The 23736-nt window shown below is 43.4% G+C and overlaps 1 protein-coding gene and 1 long non-coding RNA gene across 2 annotated transcripts in view; one reads left to right on the forward strand and one right to left on the reverse strand.

The window, feature by feature from the left end:
• LOC138953974 (uncharacterized) overlaps positions 1-23736 on the forward strand; it is a 256228-nt gene that overhangs the window by 174653 nt on the left and 57839 nt on the right. The window lies entirely within an intron of this gene.
• The window catches only part of LOC138953969 (uncharacterized), a 110495-nt gene that overhangs the window by 22493 nt on the left and 64266 nt on the right, over positions 1-23736 (reverse strand). The window contains exons 3-6 of the mRNA XM_070325993.1: positions 4406-4750; positions 3438-3971; positions 2806-2924; positions 2083-2176 (exon numbers count right to left, since the gene is read on the reverse strand). Coding sequence (XP_070182094.1) covers positions 2083-2176; positions 2806-2924; positions 3438-3971; positions 4406-4678 — 1020 coding nt within the window. The 5' untranslated portion in view covers positions 4679-4750. The remainder of the gene's footprint in view (positions 1-2082; positions 2177-2805; positions 2925-3437; positions 3972-4405; positions 4751-23736) is intronic.

Raw genomic sequence — 23736 nt, forward strand, 5'->3', positions numbered from 1 at the left:
ATCAGAAAGCAAGCAAGATTTATTCTGTTTTCATTAAGATCGCTATATCTAACCGTGCATCTTACCACTATCGTCGCTTTCAACATTGCAAGAACAACTCTCTTTGAAGGATGACTAGAAAGTTTTTGCTGATACATTGCACCTAAACACATACTTCTGCTAACTCTTATTTTTGATATTCATACTTTATTACCATCTGACAAGACTATGCAACAGACATGAGAACAAACAGTATATCCTGTACACATTTACTTGTTTAAAATAAATAAATAAGATCTATGAAATTAAATTTACTAATGTGTCACCAAGGACAATTCAATCAAACATTTAATGTTTTCAACAAAAGTTTTAGAAATTATATGTGAATTTTCTTTAACCAAAAATAATGTTGCCTTTTCATTTGTACTTTTATGTCATCACTCTGGCTCAATTTAAGCAGCAACATCATAATGTGAACAACAAAAAATTGTTCAGATTTCATACACAGCAAATAAAGTAAATGCTGTATCCCCTACATGATTACACCAGAATATTCCACAACCATGCATAACCACACACACAGTATCTTTGGCAGTATGAGGAGAAAGATAGTTATTGTCATCGGTGCATGCATGAATTTGAAAATGCTGGTCAGAAAATCATCCCAAAAAAGGATGGGAAAATGATGACAAATACATACTACTACAGTAGACTTGGTTGAAGTTTGACTAGGGGAAAAAACTTGTACAAGTGATACATTTTTCAAAAGATACAAATGTATATCATTGAAAATATATCATTTTGTTCCAAAAATGGTTTCAAAACTGGTCCTCTTTTTAAAAGATCCGTTCACCACCAGAGATTATAAAAGTGATGGGGTCCGACTAGTTGAAGTTTTACACACATAATGTTTTTTGTACTTTCAGGTTGGTCATATAGTAAAATCAAAATGATTTTTTCACTTCAATTTCATTCATTCCACTGCGATCTCTATAAACTTCTGACGTTTTCTTTAAATATTGCAATTAATGACTATTGTTTTTTGTTGTCAAATTTACAAATAAAGTTATTGGACTGAGGCTAATTTTGATTCATTTAAATTTGTGTGCTTAAAAACTCAAATCAAAATACAATAATGCTATTCACTGTTTGTATCCATTTAAAATGATAGAACTAAACCTGGCTGCCTTCATTAAGGTAACATTTTGCTGAAGCTGTTATATAATAAATATATAACATTGTCTCTTTATAGACCTCCACACATTTTAAGATTCACATTTTATTTGTAATCAAACTACACAAAAATATTCTAATCAGTCGAACTTTCAATTCATTCACATCCTAAAATCTAATCAAAAAGGCTACCATTTGCATAGGAAAGAGCGAGTGGCTGAAAGTAATTATTAAGTTGAAACAAAAAATAAAGGATTTAAAAAGATGTACAAAATGACAAAGGGCTGAATGCAGCAGCCACGTCAGTTGGACAGATGGGTGTGTGCCCTCTCCGTGTGAGCAACAAAGAAGAACCCATGGACTTTGTCATCAACAGACCTCTCAGGCAAAGTTGTAAAAGACGGTCTTGAGCAACTGTTCTGCTTTGGGGGGCTTGCAGCAGAGTTTCAACCATCCTTACAGACTTTAATTCATTCCAGGCATCTTCTTTTTCCGTTCTTGCTTACGCCACCAGAACAACATTGTTGTCCTGTCCTTTTTCGTCTTCCTTGATTGGCTGAAAAATATACAATGGGTTGTAAGTGGGTTTGTACTGCAATGGTGGTGCAATACCTAGCGGTACCTGCAATGAAAGACCATCCATGGGACCATCCAGGGGACCATCCAGGGGACCATCCAGGGGACCATCCAAAAGTGTCCCTACATTACAGGTGGCCTGTCATGACAGGTATACTGTAGTCAAGAGGGACAACTCATGATGTCCTTTACTGGGAGATGTCCTCTCATTGGAGGGACCTCAAATTGAAGGTACAACTGCACCTTACTAGATAATGACAACTCATCCAAACAGACAGGCAACTCAAAATTCCTGCAGCCAGTGTTTCAGGGCCAGGAAACAATGAATATAGTTTAATGGCATAATTGACTTACCAGGTTCTTGTTGATGACCCACTGTTCATCCACGATGAACTTGTACAGGTATTCACCAGCGGGCAGATCAATGGTGGTTGAAAATACCTCTCCACTGCAACACACACACATTTTTATTTTGGTTTTATTTCGTTGCATTAAATATGAAATATGAACAGATATCCAAAGGCTCAGAATTTAAAAAGTTTCTTCACATTATCAAAGGCCTCTTAACCTATCAAGGACATTTTTTTTATTAGTTTTTCTGTTTCTTTCCTTTTTATCTTTTTTAGTTTTAGTTTTCTTCACGGCATTTTGTAATTAAATTACCAAGGACTCCATCAAAAGATTGACAAGAAAACTCTTTAAATTGTCCTTTTACCAATGAAGCAACAATGATACGCTAATGGTTAAAGAATCTGATGAGATTGATCTCTACAGAAGAATGTCTGCATCAAATAAGAGCCAGAACGCAAAATAAGCGTTGAGCTTGGTTATTTTACACATACTTACGGGTAAAGGGGAAGAATCGTATTTAAGAGTCTTGCTTGCCAAAAGTGGTTACTTCCCTTGTACTACAAAGCTATTTTCAATGTTCATAATTTTTGTGACAGACAATCATCGAAATCTTCCGTGATCAGTTGCTGGACAGAAGTCGTTTAGTCCCAGACATTTTATTTGTCATTAACCAACCTCTCTGAAGAGCAAAATAACAGAACAAAGATTTATTTAGAGTGCACTCACTTTTTGTCGAGGGCGATCTGTTCAGCCCAGTCGTTGAAGGAGCCACTGATAAGGACCTTCTCTCCGCCCTCCTCCCACTTGAACTCCATCTTCTTCACGTTGTTGCCAGAACCATGCTCCTGCAATAAGCAGCAACAAATGAATATCAATGTATTGGCTGCATCAGGAGCAATATGCCTAGCATGAAAAGATTACAAGAACAATCAGCAGCTATCTAGGCCTCCCTGAACTCCAAGCAGGAAAACAAGTGAAGTTCTGTCAAGAAGAATATCTCCTTGTCAATGGTATCTAATCCAGCTGAAGAAAGTTGAAAATTCTATTCAGAAAAAAATGAGAGAGACGGAGAAGAGGCACGCAGGCAAACAAACGGTCAGACAGGCAGTTGAAGGGAGAGTTAGACAAAGGAAGAGGGGGAGGGACATCCACACACACAAACATTACTAGAGACAGACAAGGAGACATGACTGTAACTTGTAAGGCAGAGAGACAGAACATTTTTGATAAACACGCAGGGAACTGGGAGGTGAGGAGTAAGATAAAAGAAAGTGTAGCAGACAAAAAGATGGAGACGAACACACACACAGGGAACTTGGAGGTGCGGAGTAAGATAAAAGAACATGCAGCCCACTCACCACAGCAGGAGCAGCAGGCTCAGCAGCCTCTCCTGCGGCTCCACTGCTGTCAGCAGCACCACTCTCCGCCGTGTCAGAAGGAGCCGCCGCAGTAGCGTCAGCGTCGGTGTCGGCATCGGCAGCAGGGGCTTCATCAATCACCACTGCCGGCGGTGGTGGCATTGGAGCACTCTCTGGCTCTGGCGCCGGTGGCTCCTCAACAGGTGCTGGGGGCTCCTCAACAGGTGCAGGGGGCTCCTCGACAGGTGCTGGGGGCTCTTCTGCAGGTGCCGGAGGTTCTTCAAGAGGTGCCGGAGGCTCAGGTGCAGCCTCCTCAGCAGGTGCAGGTGGTTCTTCCACAGGTGCTGATGGTTCTTCTGCAGGTGCAGGTGCTGGTTCAGGCTCTGCAGGTGCTGGTGTGGGCTCTGGTGCCGGCTCCTCTGCCTTGGCGGGCTCCTCTGTGACCTTTGCAGGTTCTGGTGGTGGGGCTGACTCTGTGGCTGATGATGATGCCGCCTCTACTGGGGCCTCTGCTGCTGGTGCTTCTTTGGCGGCCTGGTCATTGAGAGGAAAGGGGAAAGTCTGGTGAACTGATTCTATCTGAACCTTTATCAACAACGACGGTCATACATTCATTTTTTTCCCTGAACAACAAATTTGATGCAAAGTACATGTACCATTGATCTTCCCGGTAGGTCAAACCTTCAGAGGAAAAGAACAGTTTCACTTACTCCTGAAAAGAGACCAAAAGAGGCTAACACAAAACACTTTTTAAGTTTTAAAACCTTGTACATGTACCTTCTGAAACACTGTGGGAAGGTTTCTACCCCGTTGCATGGTGTGTCAACTACCATTGAAAATATATTATCATTTAAGTTGAAACAAAAAGAAAAAATTCAACCAGTTTTGGAAAATTCTTCATCAAATCTTCGTGAGCCTGTCGCTGACTTCTTCCAAACAGCAATTAATAAGTTGGTGCAGACACTCACCTCTGCACCCCCGCCCCCATCCTCAGCCTCTGCCTTGTCTTTGAGAGCATCCCCGTCGGCCGCTTTCTTGTCCTCAGTCGGTGCCGTCCCATCCCCCGTCTTCTCCTCTGTGGCTGGCGCTGCTCCTTCTGCTGGCTTGTCCTCCCCGCCCTCTGTGGTGTCTGCTTTGTCCTCCGCCTTCTGTTCCGGGGTCTGTCCGTTCTCCACGGGGCTATCCTCCCCGTTCTCCTTGTTCTTGTTGTTCTTCTTTTGCTTGCTGCTCTTGCCTCCCATTGTGCGAGTTGTCTTGTCTTGTTAGGTGTTGAACAACTTGGGCTTTAACTGCGTTTGTCGTCTCAACGGTATCTGCAACACAGAAAAGAAGAGAAAACCTATAATGCATGGGACACGCTAATTTTTCATAGTGAGTGCCAGGAGTAATTTCAAGACGGAAGCCTCGAGTGGCAGGAATTCAGTGAGAAGTCTTGCCAAACCAGCCCAGCGACTCACTTTTTTTCCTGCACTCCTAGAGTCTCATCTTTTCACAAAGGTCCTGTTTCCATATACGTGTATATGGGAATCCAGTAAACAAAATATCCCTGAGGAATCTGTAAGATTTCCGAACGGTAGTAAAATGTAATTTTTTTAGAATAAGATTTCTCTCTTCTGAATACGCTAGTAAAACGTGATTTTTTCACTATAAGATTTCTCCCATCTGAAAAACGAAAAGCTTTAATAGCATGGTTTTATGCTGTTTACTAACACCTCTGTCACAGCCCCAACCCTACCCTTGCATCAGTCAGGCCTCTTGCCATAGCAGCAGCAGAACACCTACCTTTTGCAAAATGTAATTCTCCACACGACATAGGGGATGACCTCGTAAATGTTTACACCAGCAAGATGAACACGTTCACCGACATAAACATTTGCTGGTCAAACATTCCGAGGATTCAGGGCGCTCAAAGAGAAAGTCTGAACACACATGTCTGACATACCGCGGAGATAATCCTGGGGTTCTTCTTCGCAGTGAGAAATGCGACATTCAGCATAGGGAGACAGGTGAGGGTGTGGGTTTGGCCGGGTGGGTGGAGGAGGGTGGGTGGAGGAAGGTGTGTGTACTGTGTGAGTGTGTGTGTGTGTGTGTGCGTGTATGCATGCGTGCGGTGGAGGAGAACGTGGCAGCTAAAGTAACTGCCACAAGCCTAAATCTCATAGTAATGACAGAGATCCTATTACCAAGACAGTCCACCGAGAGGGACGGGAAAGAAGGGGCAGGAGGTACCTTTGTTCCAGATGTTTTGCCTTTAACAACATACCAAGCCATATTTGAACTGACACAAACAAAAACAAAATACAACTTACGGAGAAATAAAACTTTCTAGTAGTCAACGTATTGTCTTTGATCATTGTTCAGCTTCCAAAAACGTATTTAACCTTCCACCACGACAATAACAACCTCTCCTCCTCCCCTCCATCATTCGCAAGATCGTTTTCCGTCAATAAATTACCCCCAAGAAGACCTCCATCAGCCGAGATTTTTCCCGGTGTGGCTAGTGGGATAGTATCACTAAGCTCTGTGGGTAATACCGGGAGTCTGGGGGAGGCAGGGAAGATGAGGGGGGCCGTGTTTCACACTTCACGTTACAAATACCTGTCGTCAGTCCTCGCTTGTCCTCACACAAATCACTCCACATAATTATCTACTGCAACCTTTAGCCTGGACCTTTTGCTGGTGATAGTATTCGGTTTTTGTGTAATCTACTGTGACAGTAGACGGTAGTGGTGTGTCCATGCGTGGCGGAGGGAGGGAGGGAGGGAGGGAGGGAGAGAGAGAGAGAGAGAGAGAGAGAGAGAGAGAGAGAGAGAGAGAGAGAGAGAGAGCTCAGAACTTTATTACATAAGGATAAAGGTTTTAGGCATAGCCTAATCTTCCAACCTGTCCTTGGAACATATACCGAGAGAGAACATATATATATATGTATTAGAGAGAGAGAGAGAGAGAGAGAGAGAGAGAGAGAGAGAGAGAGAGAGAGAGAGAGAGAGAGAGAGAGCTCAGAACTTTATTACATAAGGATAAAGGTTTTAGGCATAGCCTAATCTTCCAACCTGTCCTTGGAACATATACAGAGAGAGAACATATATATATATTAGAGAGAGAGAGAGAGAGAGAGAGAGAGAGAGACAGAGAGAGACACACAGAGAAAGAGAGAGACACACAGAGAAACAGAGGGAGAGAGACAGAGACACGGAGAGACAGAGGGTGAGAGACAAAGAGAGAGAGAGACAAAGAGAGAGAGAGAGAGAGAGAGAGAGAGAGAGAGAGAGAGAGAGAGAGAGAGAGAGAGGACAAGGGACGAGAGTAGGCTATGTATTATGTGTGCGTTCGCCTAAAATTGCAAAATGGGGGAGGGGGAGGGGGAGGGGCAGGGGGATGGAGTCAGGATGAAAACACCTGAGCTGCCGGCACCGGTACTTAACACGTCCTTCACCTAGCTCCCGTGGCTAAAGCACAGCAAGTTCACACTGGCACCTTATCTCCACCAGACATCTACAATGGAGAGGTGCATCCCGCCTGCAGGGACTACAGCAGGTGCACACCACTTTGGACCAAACCAGCTACTGTGTACACAGGTAAGTGAAGGTATTTATCCAGGTGTGGCCTTGACAGCGGGAGACAAGGCTTATATATTCTCTTGGAAATTATTACCTTAGGTAAACGTGGCGTGAGTAAGATGCCAACATATTAATTACTCAATGAGTTCTCATAACAGTGAATGTGAGTAAAGCCGGTAGCTCCGCTGGGGAGCATGCACGTGAGGGGAGGGGGGGGGAGGTGAGGGGAGGGGGGGGGGGGGAGGGGAGGGGAGAATGAGATTGGGGAGATTTGCCGTTTGGTGGGAAGTGGTCAATGTATACAATTGCGCGTGCGACTCAATGTGTGTCTGCGTGTGTTTCACATCGAGCTTACATGCAAAATAAATCAATGCTGACAACAAAATATGTCTTATTTTTGGACATGTCGTTCGGTAATGTTAAGATTAATAAGACTGTATCAAAGCTACTACCTCTAAGCGCTGCTCTAGCTTTACAAATGATTCACAATGATGCGCACATCCACACAGAAACAGCTGGGAACGTATTTTGAAATATGCCACTAAAGCACAGGGTTTCCTGTTCTTTAATGTTTCAGCATAAACACCTCTGAATAAGTCGACGCACAAAAGGGGAGGGCATAAATGCGTACGGAAACGGTAGAAGTAATTAAACCTATCAAAAAACACCACACTCTATGTCTTAAATTTTTTAAATGATTAAGATTCTGATGCCATCTGCCAATCTCTATACCTGTGCGTCTGTCTGTCTGTTTCTGTCTTCTCCTCCCCCTATCCCACACTATGACTCACTCGTTCACACACACACACACCCTGTTTTCCCTAAAACAAGCACCTCACTTAATCCCACACCAGTAAAGAAGAAAAGAAAAGTAAGCCTAAAATTTAAAATAAAATTTCCCACAAGCAAGGCAATCTATGACACTGACACTTACCGCCAATGCAACACACAAAAAAAGAAACCTGTAGTTCTGCAACCCGACAACCTCCTTAATTAAATGCTAAATACGATACGCCAAGGTAACTGCCTTGACATTCTTTGCTGGAAGACGACAGCCAACTAATGGGCAATAAAACTGCTCTGCACGTGAAGCAAGATGACAGTCATTATCCACATTGCGCCTGGTAACAGGGTTGTCAAACTCGTCAGGGAAATTTCCTCTCTTTTTATTGGGAATATACCATGTATAAGGCGTTTCAGATTTGGAAGGGGTTCAACCTGGAAAGACACTGCAAATGCACGCAACACTATAAAGCCTACTGCATCTGTACGAACACGCAACTCATTGACACCATTACAATCCCAACGACAAACTTTAATTTGGAGTTGATTCGTGATGGTGATGATAGCAGTACACGTAGGTAGTTCCTGGCACATGTAACTCCATGATCTGTCCAATAGATGAGTATGGTCTATCATCCATTGTGGGTCAATTTGTATTTAGGACGACACTGATTCGGAATAGTCAGATGTTCAGCACTGAACAGAGCACCACCACGTGAACATGACATTCGGTATAGTCAGATGTTGTTCAGCACTGAACAGAGCACAACCACGTGAACATGACATTCGGTATAGTCAGATGTTGTTCAGCACTGAACAGAGCACAACCACGTGAACATGACATTCGGTATAGTCAGATGTTGCTCAGCACTGAACAAAGCACAACCACGTGAACATGACATTCGGAATAGTCAGATGTTGTTCAGCACTGAACAGAGCACAACCACGTGAACATGACATTCGGTATAGTCAGATGTTGCTCAGCACTGAACAGAGCACAACCACGTGAACATGACATTCGGAATAGTCAGATGTTGCTCAGCACTGAACAGAGCACAACCACGTGAACATGACATTCGGTATAGTCAGATGTTGTTCAGCACTGAACAGAGCACAACCACGTGAACACGACATTCGGAATAGTCAGATGTTGCTCAGCACTGAACAGAGCACAACCACGTGAACACGACATTCGGAATAGTCAGATGTTGTTCAGCACTGAACAGAGCACAACCACGTGAACATGACATTTGGTATAGTCAGATGTTGCTCAGCACTGAACAGAGCACAACCACGTGAACATGACATTCGGAATAGTCAGATGTTGCTCAGCACTGAACAGAGCACAACCACGTGAACATGACATTCGGTATAGTCAGATGTTGTTCAGCACTGAACAGAGCACAACCACGTGAACACGACATTCGGTATAGTCAGATGTTGCTCAGCACTGAACAGAGCACAACCACGTGAACATGACATTCGGAATAGTCAGATGTTGTTCAGCACTGAACAGAGCACAACCACGTGAACATGACATTCGGAATAGTCAGATGTTGTTCAGCACTGAACAGAGCACAACCACGTGAACATGACATTCGGTATAGTCAGATGTTGCTCAGCACTGAACAGAGCACAACCACGTGAACATGACATTCGGTATAGTCAGATGTTGCTCAGCACTGAACAGAGCACAACCACGTGAACATGACATTCGGTATAGTCAGATGTTGCTCAGCACTGAACAGAGCACAACCACGTGAACATGACATTCGGTATAGTCAGATGTTGCTCAGCACTGAACAGAGCACAACCACGTGAACATGACATTCGGTATAGTCAGATGTTGTTCAGCACTGAACAGAGCACAACCACGTGAACATGACATTCGGAATAGTCAGATGTTGTTCAGCACTGAACAGAGCACAACCACGTGAACATGACATTCGGTATAGTCAGATGTTGCTCAGCACTGAACAGAGCACAACCACGTGAACATGACATTCGGAATAGTCAGATGTTGTTCAGCACTGAACAGAGCACAACCACGTGAACATGACATTCGGTATAGTCAGATGTTGCTCAGCACTGAACAGAGCACAACCACGTGAACATGACATTCGGTATAGTCAGATGTTGTTCAGCACTGAACAGAGCACAACCACGTGAACACGACATTCGGTATAGTCAGATGTTGCTCAGCACTGAACAGAGCACAACCACGTGAACATGACATTCGGTATAGTCAGATGTTGCTCAGCACTGAACAGAGCACAACCACGTGAACATGACATTCGGTATAGTCAGATGTTGCTCAGCACTGAACAGAGCACAACCACGTGAACACGACATTCGGAATAGTGTTGTTCAGCACTGAACAGAGCACAACCACGTGAACATGACATTCGGAATAGTCAGATGTTCAGCACTGAACAGAGCACAACCGCGTGAACACGACATGAAAATTTACCACCCACAGCAGCTGAGGACAGTGGCAGTTACATTTAGCCCTTTTTCAGAGTACTGAACTGCCAGAAAAGTCAAACAAAACAAAGTTGTGAAAGTTTTAATATCCAGTCTGGCGACACTGTGCAAGGTGGAGTCTGACAGAGTGTCACAACAGCTAACGAGATATGACATGGACAAGTACTAATCCCCGTTGACAGCGCGCAATGAGTAATTTAATGAACTGCGCACAACAATGACAGGAAATAAGAGAGAGTAGTGCGGGGCGGGGGGGGGGGGTTGGTGCGGTCGGGGCAACCTTACTTTGGAAGATCGAGGACAGCCTACAGTACATGTACACTTGCACACAATCGGCATGATTAAATAATGTAATATTTTCGAGGCTGGTAGTATCAACGAGGTAAGAGAGAGAAAGAGAGAGTGAGAAAGAATAAGCGAGAGAGAGAGACTTGGAGAGAGACAGAGACACAGTAAAGGGCATGCCTGACTAATAAAACCTGTACAGCTTGGCACAACTACACACACTCTCACACATGGACACACAACAAATTCAACCCATGTTACTGACTAAAAGACGCCAGAGAGAACACCGAACGCCGCTCAGCCAAAGATCTTCCAGGCATAGCCTTGAAGATCTTCGGTTCAGCCACAGAACACACCATACACAGTGCCAAGAGCCAGCACACATACAAAGCGGTTTCACTGCATCAATGCCAAGCTTCACCTTTTCCTACAAACGTCCCAACCAGCAACAGATGTTTCACTTTATTCCGAAAGCCAAATAAATTGTTGTAATGCAAAATGCCCGACCACACCAGCCATCAAGCCTGGAACCCACACCACAAAACACAGATGTTTTGACGGTCCCCGCGGCTGTTGCGAGCTGAGTGTTCTGCTTTCAAAACACAGCACACTGTCCAGCTTTTGTGTTTTTAATGAGTCAGTCCTTGAATGATCTAACTAATAAACATTCCGCCAATTAAATAGCTTCCAACGGCCTGGGTAGATACCTCAGTTTTGATCCAGTCTCAAAGTACTTGATGAAACTTTGAGGAGTAAAGAAGACCCGTGATAAACACCAAGGGTAAAGGACACAGCTGCGAGTAATTATGAGTATTTCCATTTAGAGATCTCATTGTATGAGTGTTATTTCAGGCGAGGATACAATAGGTACAAAGCAGCTTATGACCAAAGCCTGTGCAAAGGACTGAAGATTTCATGGTATTCACCGAGCGTTTAATTGAACTGATATTAAAAACAGTTCGATAATTGTGCTGCTTATTTGACAGAATGATGTGTAGGAGTAACTAGTACCCTCTCCTCCTCTAACTCAACATTACAACAACAGCTTTCTTCTTCTCCCCCCCCCCCCCTTCCTCACCATATCCCCTGACCCATCTCGTCTCGCGCTCTGACACCCCCAACCCCACCCCACCCGGCCCAACTCCCTCCGACCCAGCACCACAGCATCAATACTATCATCAAGGCCTCAGCCAATCTCTCATTCACGTGACACTCGTCATTTTCCCAGGCCTGACCTTGAACGAGACATATTCCAAGTCAGTGGAAACTACTGGAAAGTAATCATATATCTTTTTAATGATACAACAGTCAGCCATTACCTCGTTAGCCCTGACACGAAACAAACCTAATCTAATCTTGAGTGTACAGATACCAAAAAAAAATCATCAGCACTGCGTGCAATCAGAAGTTCACGATACCACGTGCAAAAAAACACACAACTAGTTGGGTTACAAGGCGATAATGCTATCCTCTGTTGAATGATTCACCCCGTGAAGACATCTGTCGGTGTTGTTGGGCTGTATCCAGTTTGTGAAAATCCTGCCCAAAACGTGAACATGTCCCCCCGTCCCCCGTCATATCGATTGTTGCATTCTGGTTGTAAACCGCATTTTTGCACTCAGAAATGTATAATAGGCCTATATATTCTCATTCTACGGCGATGTTAGCCTGTTTGATTCAGATGTCTTTCAGATACGTTTTTAAGTGATTAGATAAACAAAAACGCGCACGTGCGCACGCTCGCACACACACACACTAACACACACACACACACACACACACACTAACACACACACACACACACACATACACACAGGCTTCTAACGCTTGCCATCATGAGCAGAAATCCAAAATCCATCATGTTACCATTCCCTGGCATACCCATCCCCAATGATTAACCAACCGCAATAAAACCAACACAAGCAAGGTGCATACCCAAATCATGTGTGTAGTCCAAAGAACGAGTCACAATTCCTTCAAGTAAGAATCGCTAGCGCTGCACAACGACTACTGGCTTTGCTACACCGAATACATCATCACTCAATCAAATAAAGGGTTTCCAGAAACTTACATTAAAATTCACAACACTTTGTCATCGAGAAACCACTACTTACCGCTAATGCCGAGACACTCAGACTGAGAGTGCTACAGCGCTACACGCTCTGTCATTACCACACCTTAACAAAAGCAGCGAGACAATCCAATAGATTCAGTACTGAGCGATGAAAGCCGATCCAACCGATGATGATGAAAGACACGACACTGCCGGCGACAACACTGATGCAATCAAGCTATAGACCTAGATACTACCCGTTACCGATCCGCCCACCTGTGCACTGACGACGGGTGAGGAGCAGGGCGTGGTCAGATGCAGGTCGATGCAAGGCGGGTACCAGGTAAGCATGTGGTGGTAGTAAGACAGAAAAGCGGAGGAGAGAAAATATTGCTGGCCTAAGCATTGTAGCTGACAGGTGGGGTTACTACGATCAGGAAATCTGTTGCTTGCAGATACTACTCGAAATGCAAGAGATGACAACCTGCTTTATTACTCAGGGTCTTGGCTTACCAAGATCGATTAGTCAGGTTTTGCGTCATTCTAGCACTCTCTCTCTCTCTCTCTCTCTCTCTCTCGCTCTCTCTCTCTCTCTCTCTCTCTCTCTCTCTCTCTCTCTCATTTGCAAGAGAATGTACATATTTAGACAAATATGAAATGCAAATGGCCGCCATAATTAATATTTTGTCGATATCTACTTCCTCTAGCAGATAATCAAAACTGAACATACGTAGACGGGTACATAAGGATGAAGACCAACTGTTGCGGTGATACTATCCTCACTGCCAGGTTCCAATTAGTCGCTTTATGTACCTTAATCGGAAAAAAAATAATTACTTTATTCATTAGCGGTTATCACGTGCTTGATCCAGTTATACACAGTGAGCCTTATGTCAAAGGAAAGTGCAGAGTCTTAGGAACACAACGGTACCAAAATCAAAAGTACTGGTCAAGAAACAAAGACGCACGAAGCAATTGAAAAATGTGACTTTCATAGGTATTAATTGGCTTAATCTCCACCTTAAAGTAAAGCGTAATAGGGGTACCGCGTAATAGTGATCAGCTTTTGATCTGTCTTTACTTCGGATTCAATTGCGGTGTCGTACAGTCTAATTACTGTTTTCCGCAAGTTGGCGGGATGGGTTTCGGTGAAGGGAGAATCCTGAAATGGTACATTGATGGATTTTTCTTCACTATCTCTGTCCTCCATCTCCAACAAAGGGGTCCTGATTTGGCCTAAATGGTCCGCTGGACCCATTAAGCAACAGTTAACTAACTATCTCCAACAAAATGCTGGACTGCAGTGATTGTATGTTACTATACCGACTGAGAATCACAGTCCGCCATATGTACAATTCCGACAGTGGGCATTTATGCGTTTTTTGCAACACATCTAAGGTGTCAGTCATGGTACTGTCAGTTGGTGTGACCCTGTCGTAGGTGCTCACAAGAGCCATGACGTCACATGCGGTTCATAGCAGTAGGGGACGCTGGTCGAAGGGTGCGCATTACATAGTGCCGACCGACACAACACGCTGTCCAGTGGGTCGTAACATGACGGCTTCTAACACATGGCGTCAAACCACGGGGGGTATAGTCACAGATATAAGTCTTAGTTCCACAACACGCTGTGCGCGTAGCGTTGCCTCCCCTTGGGGTGGAACACACCACGTAACCTTAAAGTCACCAACACAATGGTCCTCCGCTGCGATAGCGTGGATATAGCAATAGTCACAATGAACAAAGAACCGAAATATTTATGAACTTGTATCGTAAAAATGACACTTTATTTCAGTAAAAAAGATGAAAGCATCAAAAGAACATGGTATGCACGATCTTAATTGCACAATAACACAACTGTAGTTCAAGATAAACTTGATAAAATCCACGTTTTTGTCAGAGCAGAAAGACCTGCGTCTGCACCGGTCAGAAACCTGCGACGGAAAGAGAGAGAGAGAGAGAGAGAGGGGGGGGGGGGGGGGGCAGAGATAGAGAAAGAATGAGAGAGAGAGAGAGAGAGTATGAGAGAATAAGAGAGAGGATGAGAGAGAGAGAGGATGAGAGAGAGAGAGAATGAGAGAGAGAGAATGAGAGAGAGAGAAAGAGAATGAGAGAATAAGAGAGAGAGAGAGCGACGTGTTGCTTCTATGGTCACCAAAATATAGGTCTTAATATGTCCACAACAGAACATCTCCTTGTCTATAGCATCTCAAACGAGAAGCAAAGCCATGCATAAAGGGCATGCATGAGACGCGACGCATCTCAAAACCTGTTTCTTGCAGTAGTTGCCATTTCCCCAAGCAAACAGGCAAGTTAAATGGACTATGATTCAGATAAAATCAGCGACTACCGCTGTAACTGATTACGGACTATTGTGAGTTTATGGACAATAGCATTGAAGGACTCTCACTGAATCCTCTCAGCTAACTCTCGTTGAGTTTGACTCGCCTAATAGTAATAGTAATGTTAAACTACAACAACAGATGTAACGTCTTTCTATTGCAACCTAGGAGGAATAAGGCTGAAACAGGCTCATAGCAAAGCTATCATTGATATGAACGAATCTGCTATCGTTAATACGAACCAATCTTTTAAAAATCAAGTAAACTGATAACACCAACAGAAAACAAACTAAGAAATGAATGAGTTACTTGCGCGTAATGAAGAATCACAAAACCAAGCCTCAGTCACAAAAGAAAGCGGTATGCGATGTACGAATTATCTCTTCTCACAAGCCAGACAAAGGTCTACCTCTCCCGGCAGACAAAACACAAACGAAACACAAAAAGCCAAGTGTGTGCTCGAAGATTCTAAAACAAGCAAAGAAGCAACCCTGCTCGAGCACACTCACACACAGAACTTCAGAAGAGTTTTCCACGCCTTTTTGCCTGATATGTGCTCACTCCGTTTTTTACAGGCCACAGAGCCGACCACGTGAAGACTGAAATAAAAGCGCAAGAAGAAAAAGTTGTCCAGGTAAAATCAAAAACTCACTAAAAGTCAAAACGAAGATAGATGGAGTGAAGGTGCGTGAAATGTGTCACAAAATGCTGCTGTAGGCATCAGTTCGAGCGCTGAGTGTCGAGTGATAACGATTTTTGCGGAGTGTGAGCGTGATTCACACTGCGGCCTGCACTGAGTCACACAATAGGTCTGTTACTAGCCAACATTGCTGCGGCCACAAAAAAAGTTCGAATGTATGTGGTTCAGTCTTCATGTTCATCGTGTACGCGTAAATCTCTCTCTCTCTCTCTCTCTCTCTCTCTCTCTCTCTCTCTCTCTCTCTCTCTCTCTCTCTCTCTCTCTCTCTCTCTCTCTCTGTCTCTCGAACTCTCTCTCTCGAACTCTCTCTCTCTCTCTCGACCTCTCTCTCTCGAACTCTCTCTCTCGAACTCTCTCTCTCGGCACACACACACACACACACACACACACACACACACACACACACACACACACACACACACACACACACACATTATGTTAGCTTCTAGCTGAGAATGGTATTAACCAAAACAACGTTTATTATCATTTCCAGGCATTTACCGACAATGCAACCTTCCCCTGTGCTGATGAGACAAAACTTAGATTTACGTGCCAGATAGGTACATGTGTCCTATAGCTAGAACCAATTAATACGCCCTTTTGACAAATACCCCTCGACATCTGCACAGGAATTACTGCGGATAATAAAAGTGAACATAAACAGAACCACAGGTGGTGGATGCTGACACGATGACCACAAGCTTGCATACATGTTCAATCCACACAATATTTTTAATACAGCATAGGGACCTATACGGTAACACGACAAATGTAGCCTACACACTACACGTGAAATTCGTAGTCCATTACAAAGTCACTGAAAGTGAAACAAATCCGTTTACACATACTGAGTCGTGACTGACCAGCTCAGTACCGTCTGCACACACGTATAAACAGAGAGAGATCGAGAGAGAGAGAGAGACAATGACAATGACAATGACAATGACAAATTCTTTATTAACGAGGGTAATGGCATAAGCAAACAGGTGCTTTTTTACATCCAGCCCTCGCCCATGGGAGGGTTTAATCTAATGATAATACGTTTTAAAAATGTTGGAATATCAATTAAAGAAGTAATAAAAACAAACGACAAACAAGCAAACGATTAACAGACTAAACAAACAAACAAAAATATACATACAAACGAACATGACATATTATTGTCAAAGGTATAATGAAAAGAGAGAGAGAGAGAGAGAGAGAGAGAGAGAGAGAGAGAGAGAGAGAGAGAGAGAGAGAGAGACTCAGACTCAGAACTTTATTACAAAAGGATAAAGGTTTTAGGCAAAGCCTATTCTTCCAACCTGTCTGTCCTTTATACAACACATAAAGACAGACGCACATTAAAAATATAAATTTAATCATATTATAAAATACAGAAATACATTGTATGGAACGCAACACAATGTGCATTTAAGGAATTACATAAGGAGAGAGAGAGAGAGAGAGAGAGAGAGAGAGAGAGAGAGAGAGAGAGAGAGAGAGAGAGAGAGAGAGAGAGAGAGAGAGAGAGAGAGAGAGAGAGAGAGAGAGAGAGAGAGAGAGAGAGAGAGAGAGAGAGAGCCCTTCTGATATTTACGAGTCCGAACGGTAAGCTATACCTACATTTTCAATTCGCGTGTTTCAGCATGTGTGTGTGTTTGTGTCCAGGGGCGGATCAGTTCATTTTATGGGGGGGGGGGGTTCCAAAAGTATATTGTGAAGATATGGGTGTGAAGGCGCGAAGCGCCGAGCCGACGCGCGAAGCGCTTAGCTTGCTAGGGGGGTCCGGGGGCATGCCCACCCGGAAAATTTTGAAAAAAAGGATGCAAAATGGTGCAATCTGGTGCATTCTGAGGATGATCATTACCAGTTTCAGGCAGCAGTTTTTGTCACTGATTAATACCCCAAAAATTGAAACTCAACCCAAAAAAACACAAACAAATATTTTTATTTTTTGGCTGGGGGGGGTTTCCGGAAACCCCAGAAACCACCCCCCCTTGTCCGCCCCTGGTGTCCGTTTGTGCGTGGGTCCGTGTGTGAGTGTGCGTTCGTTTTGGTACGTACGGGCAAGGAAGACAGTGTGCTTGCGTGTTCGTTGGCGTATGTGTTACAATGTTTGTCAGCGGTGGAATGCTTATTTTCTCTGTATCCGTTGCAAACAGATCCAAACCGAAACTGCTAGACAAAAAGCAGAGCAGTGACTGCCTCATGTAATTGACCTCATCATCTCTTTTCACCTCTTACTCACACACTGAACACAACAAGATGAGTCAGTTTCAACAACACGCACACCTCTTCAAGGGGTGGCTGAACCCCACTCAAACCCAGCCCCCAACAGATAGCACACTCTTCAATGTTACAACACAATCATGATTCTGGCCAGATAGCCAAGCCATATCTTTAACTTGCCCATGCAGTCACCACTGGAACCTGTTAGTCGGACCTGTCCTGGCGACCACCTTCCAGTAGGTATAACCAACTGATTTGTCAAATTCTTAATACAAGGATTTTGTTTAGTCTGCCCTACAGAACAATGTTTTTAAAGTAGCAATTCATTCAAATAAAGAGAAATTGTGGCCGTTGTGTATTTTTTGTAAGTGTTTTAAAACATAGTTCCAGTAACTAGCTTTCATTACAAAACAAAACTCCTTGTCCACAACGACCGCCTCAAAAGATCTCCGACGGGTTTTTTCCCTTCAATAGTATTCTACTTTCTATAGCGACCACCTGTCTGTAACGTACATTTTTGGTTAGTCCCTTGGGTGGCCGTGATAGACAAGTTCGTATAGCTGTCGTTAGCTCACCTACGCTGCCAGAGAAAAGACCGCGGGGAGTAGCCTCCGATTTATCCCCGGTGTAGTGCGTTCAGATTTCCCCTGCGTTCAGATTCCCCCTGCGGCCTCGTTGATCTTGAATAAACTCCTCACTGAAAAGTCCCCCCCCCCCCCCCCCCCTCCATAGTACGGATGGTCGGATCGAGCTTAGGTACTTTACATGCATAGGATCAAATTCGTTCAACCAACATTTTTTTTATTTAAACTTGGAAATGTGCTTCATCCTAAAATCCTTCAATTCTCATTCAAGGGACTTAACCACTCTGTGCACGTTTTCGAAGAAATCGAATTTTGGGGTGAAATCTGTTATATTTCACCACCAGTTTCCTTCGCTTGCAAGAAACTGTCATGCCCTTCTCCCTGATGTAAATAAGTGTACTTTTTACATTTAGTCAAGTTATGACTAAATGTTTTAACATAGAGGGGGGAATCGAGACGAGGGTCGTGGTGTATGTGTGTGTGTATGTGTGTGTGTGTGTGTGTGTGTGTGTGTGTGTGTGTGTGTGTGTGTGTGTGTGTGTGTGTGTGTCTGTGTGTCTGTGTGTGTCTGTGCGTGTGTGTGTGTAGAGCGATTCAGAGTAAACTACAGGACCGATCTTTATGAAATTTTACATGAGAGTTCCTGGGTATGATATCCCCGAACGTTTTTTTTTCATGTTTTCGATAAATGTCTTTTATGACGTCATATCCGGCTTTTTGTAAAAGTTGAGGCGGCACTGTCACACCTTCATTTTTCAATCAAATTGATTGAAAATTTGGCCAAGCAATCTTCGACGAAGACCGGACTTCGGTATTGCATTTGAGCATGTAGGCTTAAAAATTAATTAATGACTTTGGTTATTAAAATTTTGAAAATTGTAATTAAAATTATTTTTTTATAAAACGATCCCAAATTACTTTTATTTTATTCTTCATCATGTTCTGATTCCAAAAACATATAAATATGTTATATTCGGATTAAAAACAAGCTCTGAAAATTAAAAATATAAAAATTATGATTAAAATTAAAATGTCCGAAATCGATTTAAAAACACTTTCATCTTATTCCTTGTTGGTGCCTGATTCCAAAAACATATAGATATGATATGTTTGGATTAAAAACACGCTCAGAAAGTTAAAACGAAGAGAGGTACAGTAAAGCGTGCTATGCAGCACAGCGCAACCGCTACCGCGCTGAACAGGCTCGTCACTTTCACTGCCTTTTGCACTAGCGGCGGACTACGGTCATTGTGAAAAAATGCAGTGCGTTCAGTTTCATTCTGTGAGTTCCACAGCTTGACTAAATGTAGTAATTTCGCCTTACGCGACTTGTTTTAATTTGACCAGGAAACAACATTTCAGTCTCGAGTATATAATTATCGAATCAGAAAGCCGGCGAACGAGAAGAAGAAGAGAAAGCAGGGGAAATATTAACGCACTTCACCGGCTGCTTGCTTCTTCAGTCGTTCACCCGTCGATCCTCGGGTGGCGGTCAATAAACATTTCTTTGTCAAAAGTGACACACAGAGAATCGAGTTAGGAGAGACGTTCTGCTCTCCGGTCAAAGATCTTCTACAGCGGAGAAGGACTGAGGCGGGCAGGATGGGAAAGGGTGTGGGGGGGGGGGGGGGGGCTGGTTGGTTTGTGTCAGGGTAGAAACAGCAGCAAAAGGGTTGACTTTTATTAGCGGAACATCTTGTGTGTGCATGAGAAAGAGAGAGAGACAGAAATAGACATGGGTGGAAGGGTATGTTGGAGAAAGTGTGTGTGCGTGCGTGTATGTGGGTTAAAAATGATAGGCAAGGCAAGGCAATGCAAAATTTATTTTCAAAAAACCCTAGGGTTAAATGAAATAGGTCAATTACATCAACAACAAACTAAGACAAAAATGATAACAAGACAACTCTTCACAATTATCAACCATAATTCACTCAAAATAAACACATACATACTTTTCTGTTTCAAATACGCGAGTCAGGACGGGCAGTATTACAATAATCATTCAAACAAAATCAAAATTCTATTATGATGTGCTTAATAAAACACACTAAATTCAATAACACTCGCTTCTTTGTTGATTGAAATAAATCTTAACATTTATGTGTGTTAAACTTTAGATAGAAAGTTTTAAAAAAATTAAAAAATAAAAATTAAAACAAGGTGTGTTTTGTGTCTGCAGGGTAAAATAGAGCTTGCTCGATCAACCCTTTTAAAGGCAATGTAACCGTACACTGTGCATGGCATTGGCAAATCGAGAGCAGAAAAACTCCACCACCACCACCCTACGTTGTAATTGTATTGAAGTCAGTGGAGTCACTGATTGATTTTTCAACCTTGTCTGCATACAATATAGACAACCACATGGCGTCGGCAGCCCATTGTCACTTGAAAAGAATGCAGGATTTGTTCATCGAGAGGGAATCTGAAGAGCAGCAATAACTCAACAGAACACTTGTCGCGTCAGAGTGAGTGTATCCCACACGGATCATGTTATCCAACCCTTGTCAGTATAATGCAGCTAGACGTCACCATCAGATAATCAGGTTGATAAGCGTCGCCTAATCAAACGGCTCGCCACAGCATGTCAGCCAAAGCTGTGGCGGAGTCAAGCATCTGATACTTTGCCTGAGTCGTGTTGTGTTGCATATTATGCACGCTGAAGGAGTTATTTCAAATAATTAGACTGATCTGATTTTGACTCTCCCTTTTATTCCTCGCGATTTCATTCTTTTCAGTGGTTGAGCTGTACTGTCGTTGTTTGTTCGTGCGATCAGTCTCATCGTGGTTTGGTTTGGTTCCTGAGGGTTCAGTATGCATTGTAGTCGTCTTAGCCAGATAGTTCACAACAGACCCCCCCCCCCCCCTCTCCCCAACACACAAAATGTGGGAGAACACGAGGAACCAATTCAAAGTTATAAACACTGCCCATAATATTGCAATGTCTGTTTGATGTGACACTGCAATCTCTGTGAAGGACAAGAAGCCCAGGACAGACAGTCGAAAGACACAAGGGATAGACCAAGCGGGAACAGAGATACGAGAGAAAGGGGGTGATAAGGAGAGAGTGACGGGGAGGGGGTGAGGCAGACAGACAGACAGAGAGAGAGGTATGGACAGGGATAGGGACAGGGACAGAGAAAGAGAAAGACAGAGACAATGAGAGACAGACAGAGATAGCGGGACACAAACACACACATAGAAGGGTTTGTGTGTCTGTATCTCGATGCGTGTTACCGTGTGTACGTGCGTGGAGTGCGAGTTCATTTCGTCTCCGTCTCCAGCTCGTAAAACAAACAGCACAGCTCTCCTTTCCCAAGCAAAATATATGAGGAGCGAATGAAACCCTGAACGCTCAAGACGGTGCTAACAGAGGGTCAAGGTCACCAAGATTCCGTCTCACAATCACATCCCCATCTCCTCAGCGCTCTCAAATAACCGCCTCTCGGTGTGCCAACTCAAACAACAGATATTTTATCGTTTGTTGATGTGTCTGCGAAACTGAAACGGCCGTGGCCCCGGCAGAACAACTTTTAACAGAATTCCTGTTGCCAAGTGTTGATGGTGGTGTGCTTATTTTCTTGTTTCTGGATTCACAATTTAAAGCAACAGAATATGATTGGCAGACTAGGATAAGAAATAGACTTTTTTGATAATAGTGTGCGCTTTTTCCACACTGACACGACAGCCAAAACACAAACACATAGATATTCAATAAGTTATGGTTGAAGCAGCACTATCGCACCGAAGGCGACTCATGGTAACCCACCACTCACTCGCTGAAAATTGCCAGTAAGAATAAATCAGACTTCCGATCTATATATACGCTAACAAAAACTTGCCAACGATCGAGTATTCAATTGAACTCGCAGGATAACAAATCGAACCACTTATACTGAAACTAATCTCACAGTATGAAAAATCGAACAACTTTACTAAAATGCCAGTATGACAAAAACCACGAAACTAAACTACCCGAATGATAAACCAAACCATCAACTTAACTACTAGTAAGGCCAATAGAACCACCTAGCTTAACTGCTACATGTAGTATGACAAATCGAATCACCTAGCTAAAATGCTAGTATGACAAATCGAATCCCCTAACTAAACTGCCAGTATGACAAATCGAATCATCTAACTTAACTGCCAGAATGACAAATCGAACCTCTTGTATGACAAATCTAATCCCCTAACTAAAGTGCCACTATGACAAATTGACCCGCCTCGTCAATGACACCGAACTCAACAAGTTGGAGGCATCACTGACCGCCTGCCACCCCCATCCCCCTCCCTGGAACCCCCTCCCCTCACACCCGTTCTTCCATCCTTCTTTCTTTTTTACACTCCGTCAAATCTTTTATTTCATGACGTCAGAATCAGTTAGCCCTCGGTCGGTTATTCTCAACAATCGCAATCAGGACCATAATAACGACACTATTATCAAAAACGTATCCGATCGCAGAGCGAAGCCTTGGCGAGGCGGGTTTATCAGGGACATAATTGGACACGTGAGTTCTCAGGTTTCCCATGATTCATCGCGGTGAACAATCAATAGTGGCACAAGTCTTGCTTGCACACAATCCAAGTTTCTTTCCATTTCTCGGTCCTGGCAACACTCGGGACGGACAGGGTGGAGGGGAGGGGGACAACACAAAAGCCAGTCAGTTTGAGCGTTTTCATTGTTGTCGCTGTTGCTGCTGGCTTGCTTGGTGGCAGATGGTGGGACGGAGATAAAGCAGTGTGGTGGTGATATTCAATCAGAACCAGTCAGAAAACAAGATCGACGGAAAGTTTTGAAGGAGCTACACAGGCTAGGTTGGTTACACAGACATAGGCTTGACAATTCTGTGGACTGAAATGGGTTTTTTGTTTTTTTCCTGCTCCTCCTTCTTCTTTTATGTAAAATTATTCAACAGAGAAATATATTTGGATTTTTCATAAAGTGCATCCATGGCGATTGCATCCCAAACCAAACGGATTGACGAAATCGTGCAACTGTTCTAGTCTGATGTTGTTATATTATCATGTGTCTGTTTATGAATAAAATACTGTTTAAACCAACTGTTCTAGTCTTCTTGGTCCAGAATAGATTGCGTATTAGTCACGGCCTACTGCGGTTATCAAAACTTGCTATTTCTCTTTTTCGGACTCCTCTGTACGTACCAAAAGAAACATGCTGCTCCAAACAGCACCCAAAAGCAACAGTCGGAAGGCACGAGGGAGGGAATAGCGAGCAACACCCCTCTGTTTCTTCTCTCCGCCGCACCCTCCCACCAACCTCAACCCCCCAAACAAAC

The sequence above is a fragment of the Littorina saxatilis genome, linkage group LG17 (assembly GCF_037325665.1).
Source record: "Littorina saxatilis isolate snail1 linkage group LG17, US_GU_Lsax_2.0, whole genome shotgun sequence".
NCBI classification, from domain to species: domain Eukaryota; kingdom Metazoa; phylum Mollusca; class Gastropoda; order Littorinimorpha; family Littorinidae; genus Littorina; species Littorina saxatilis.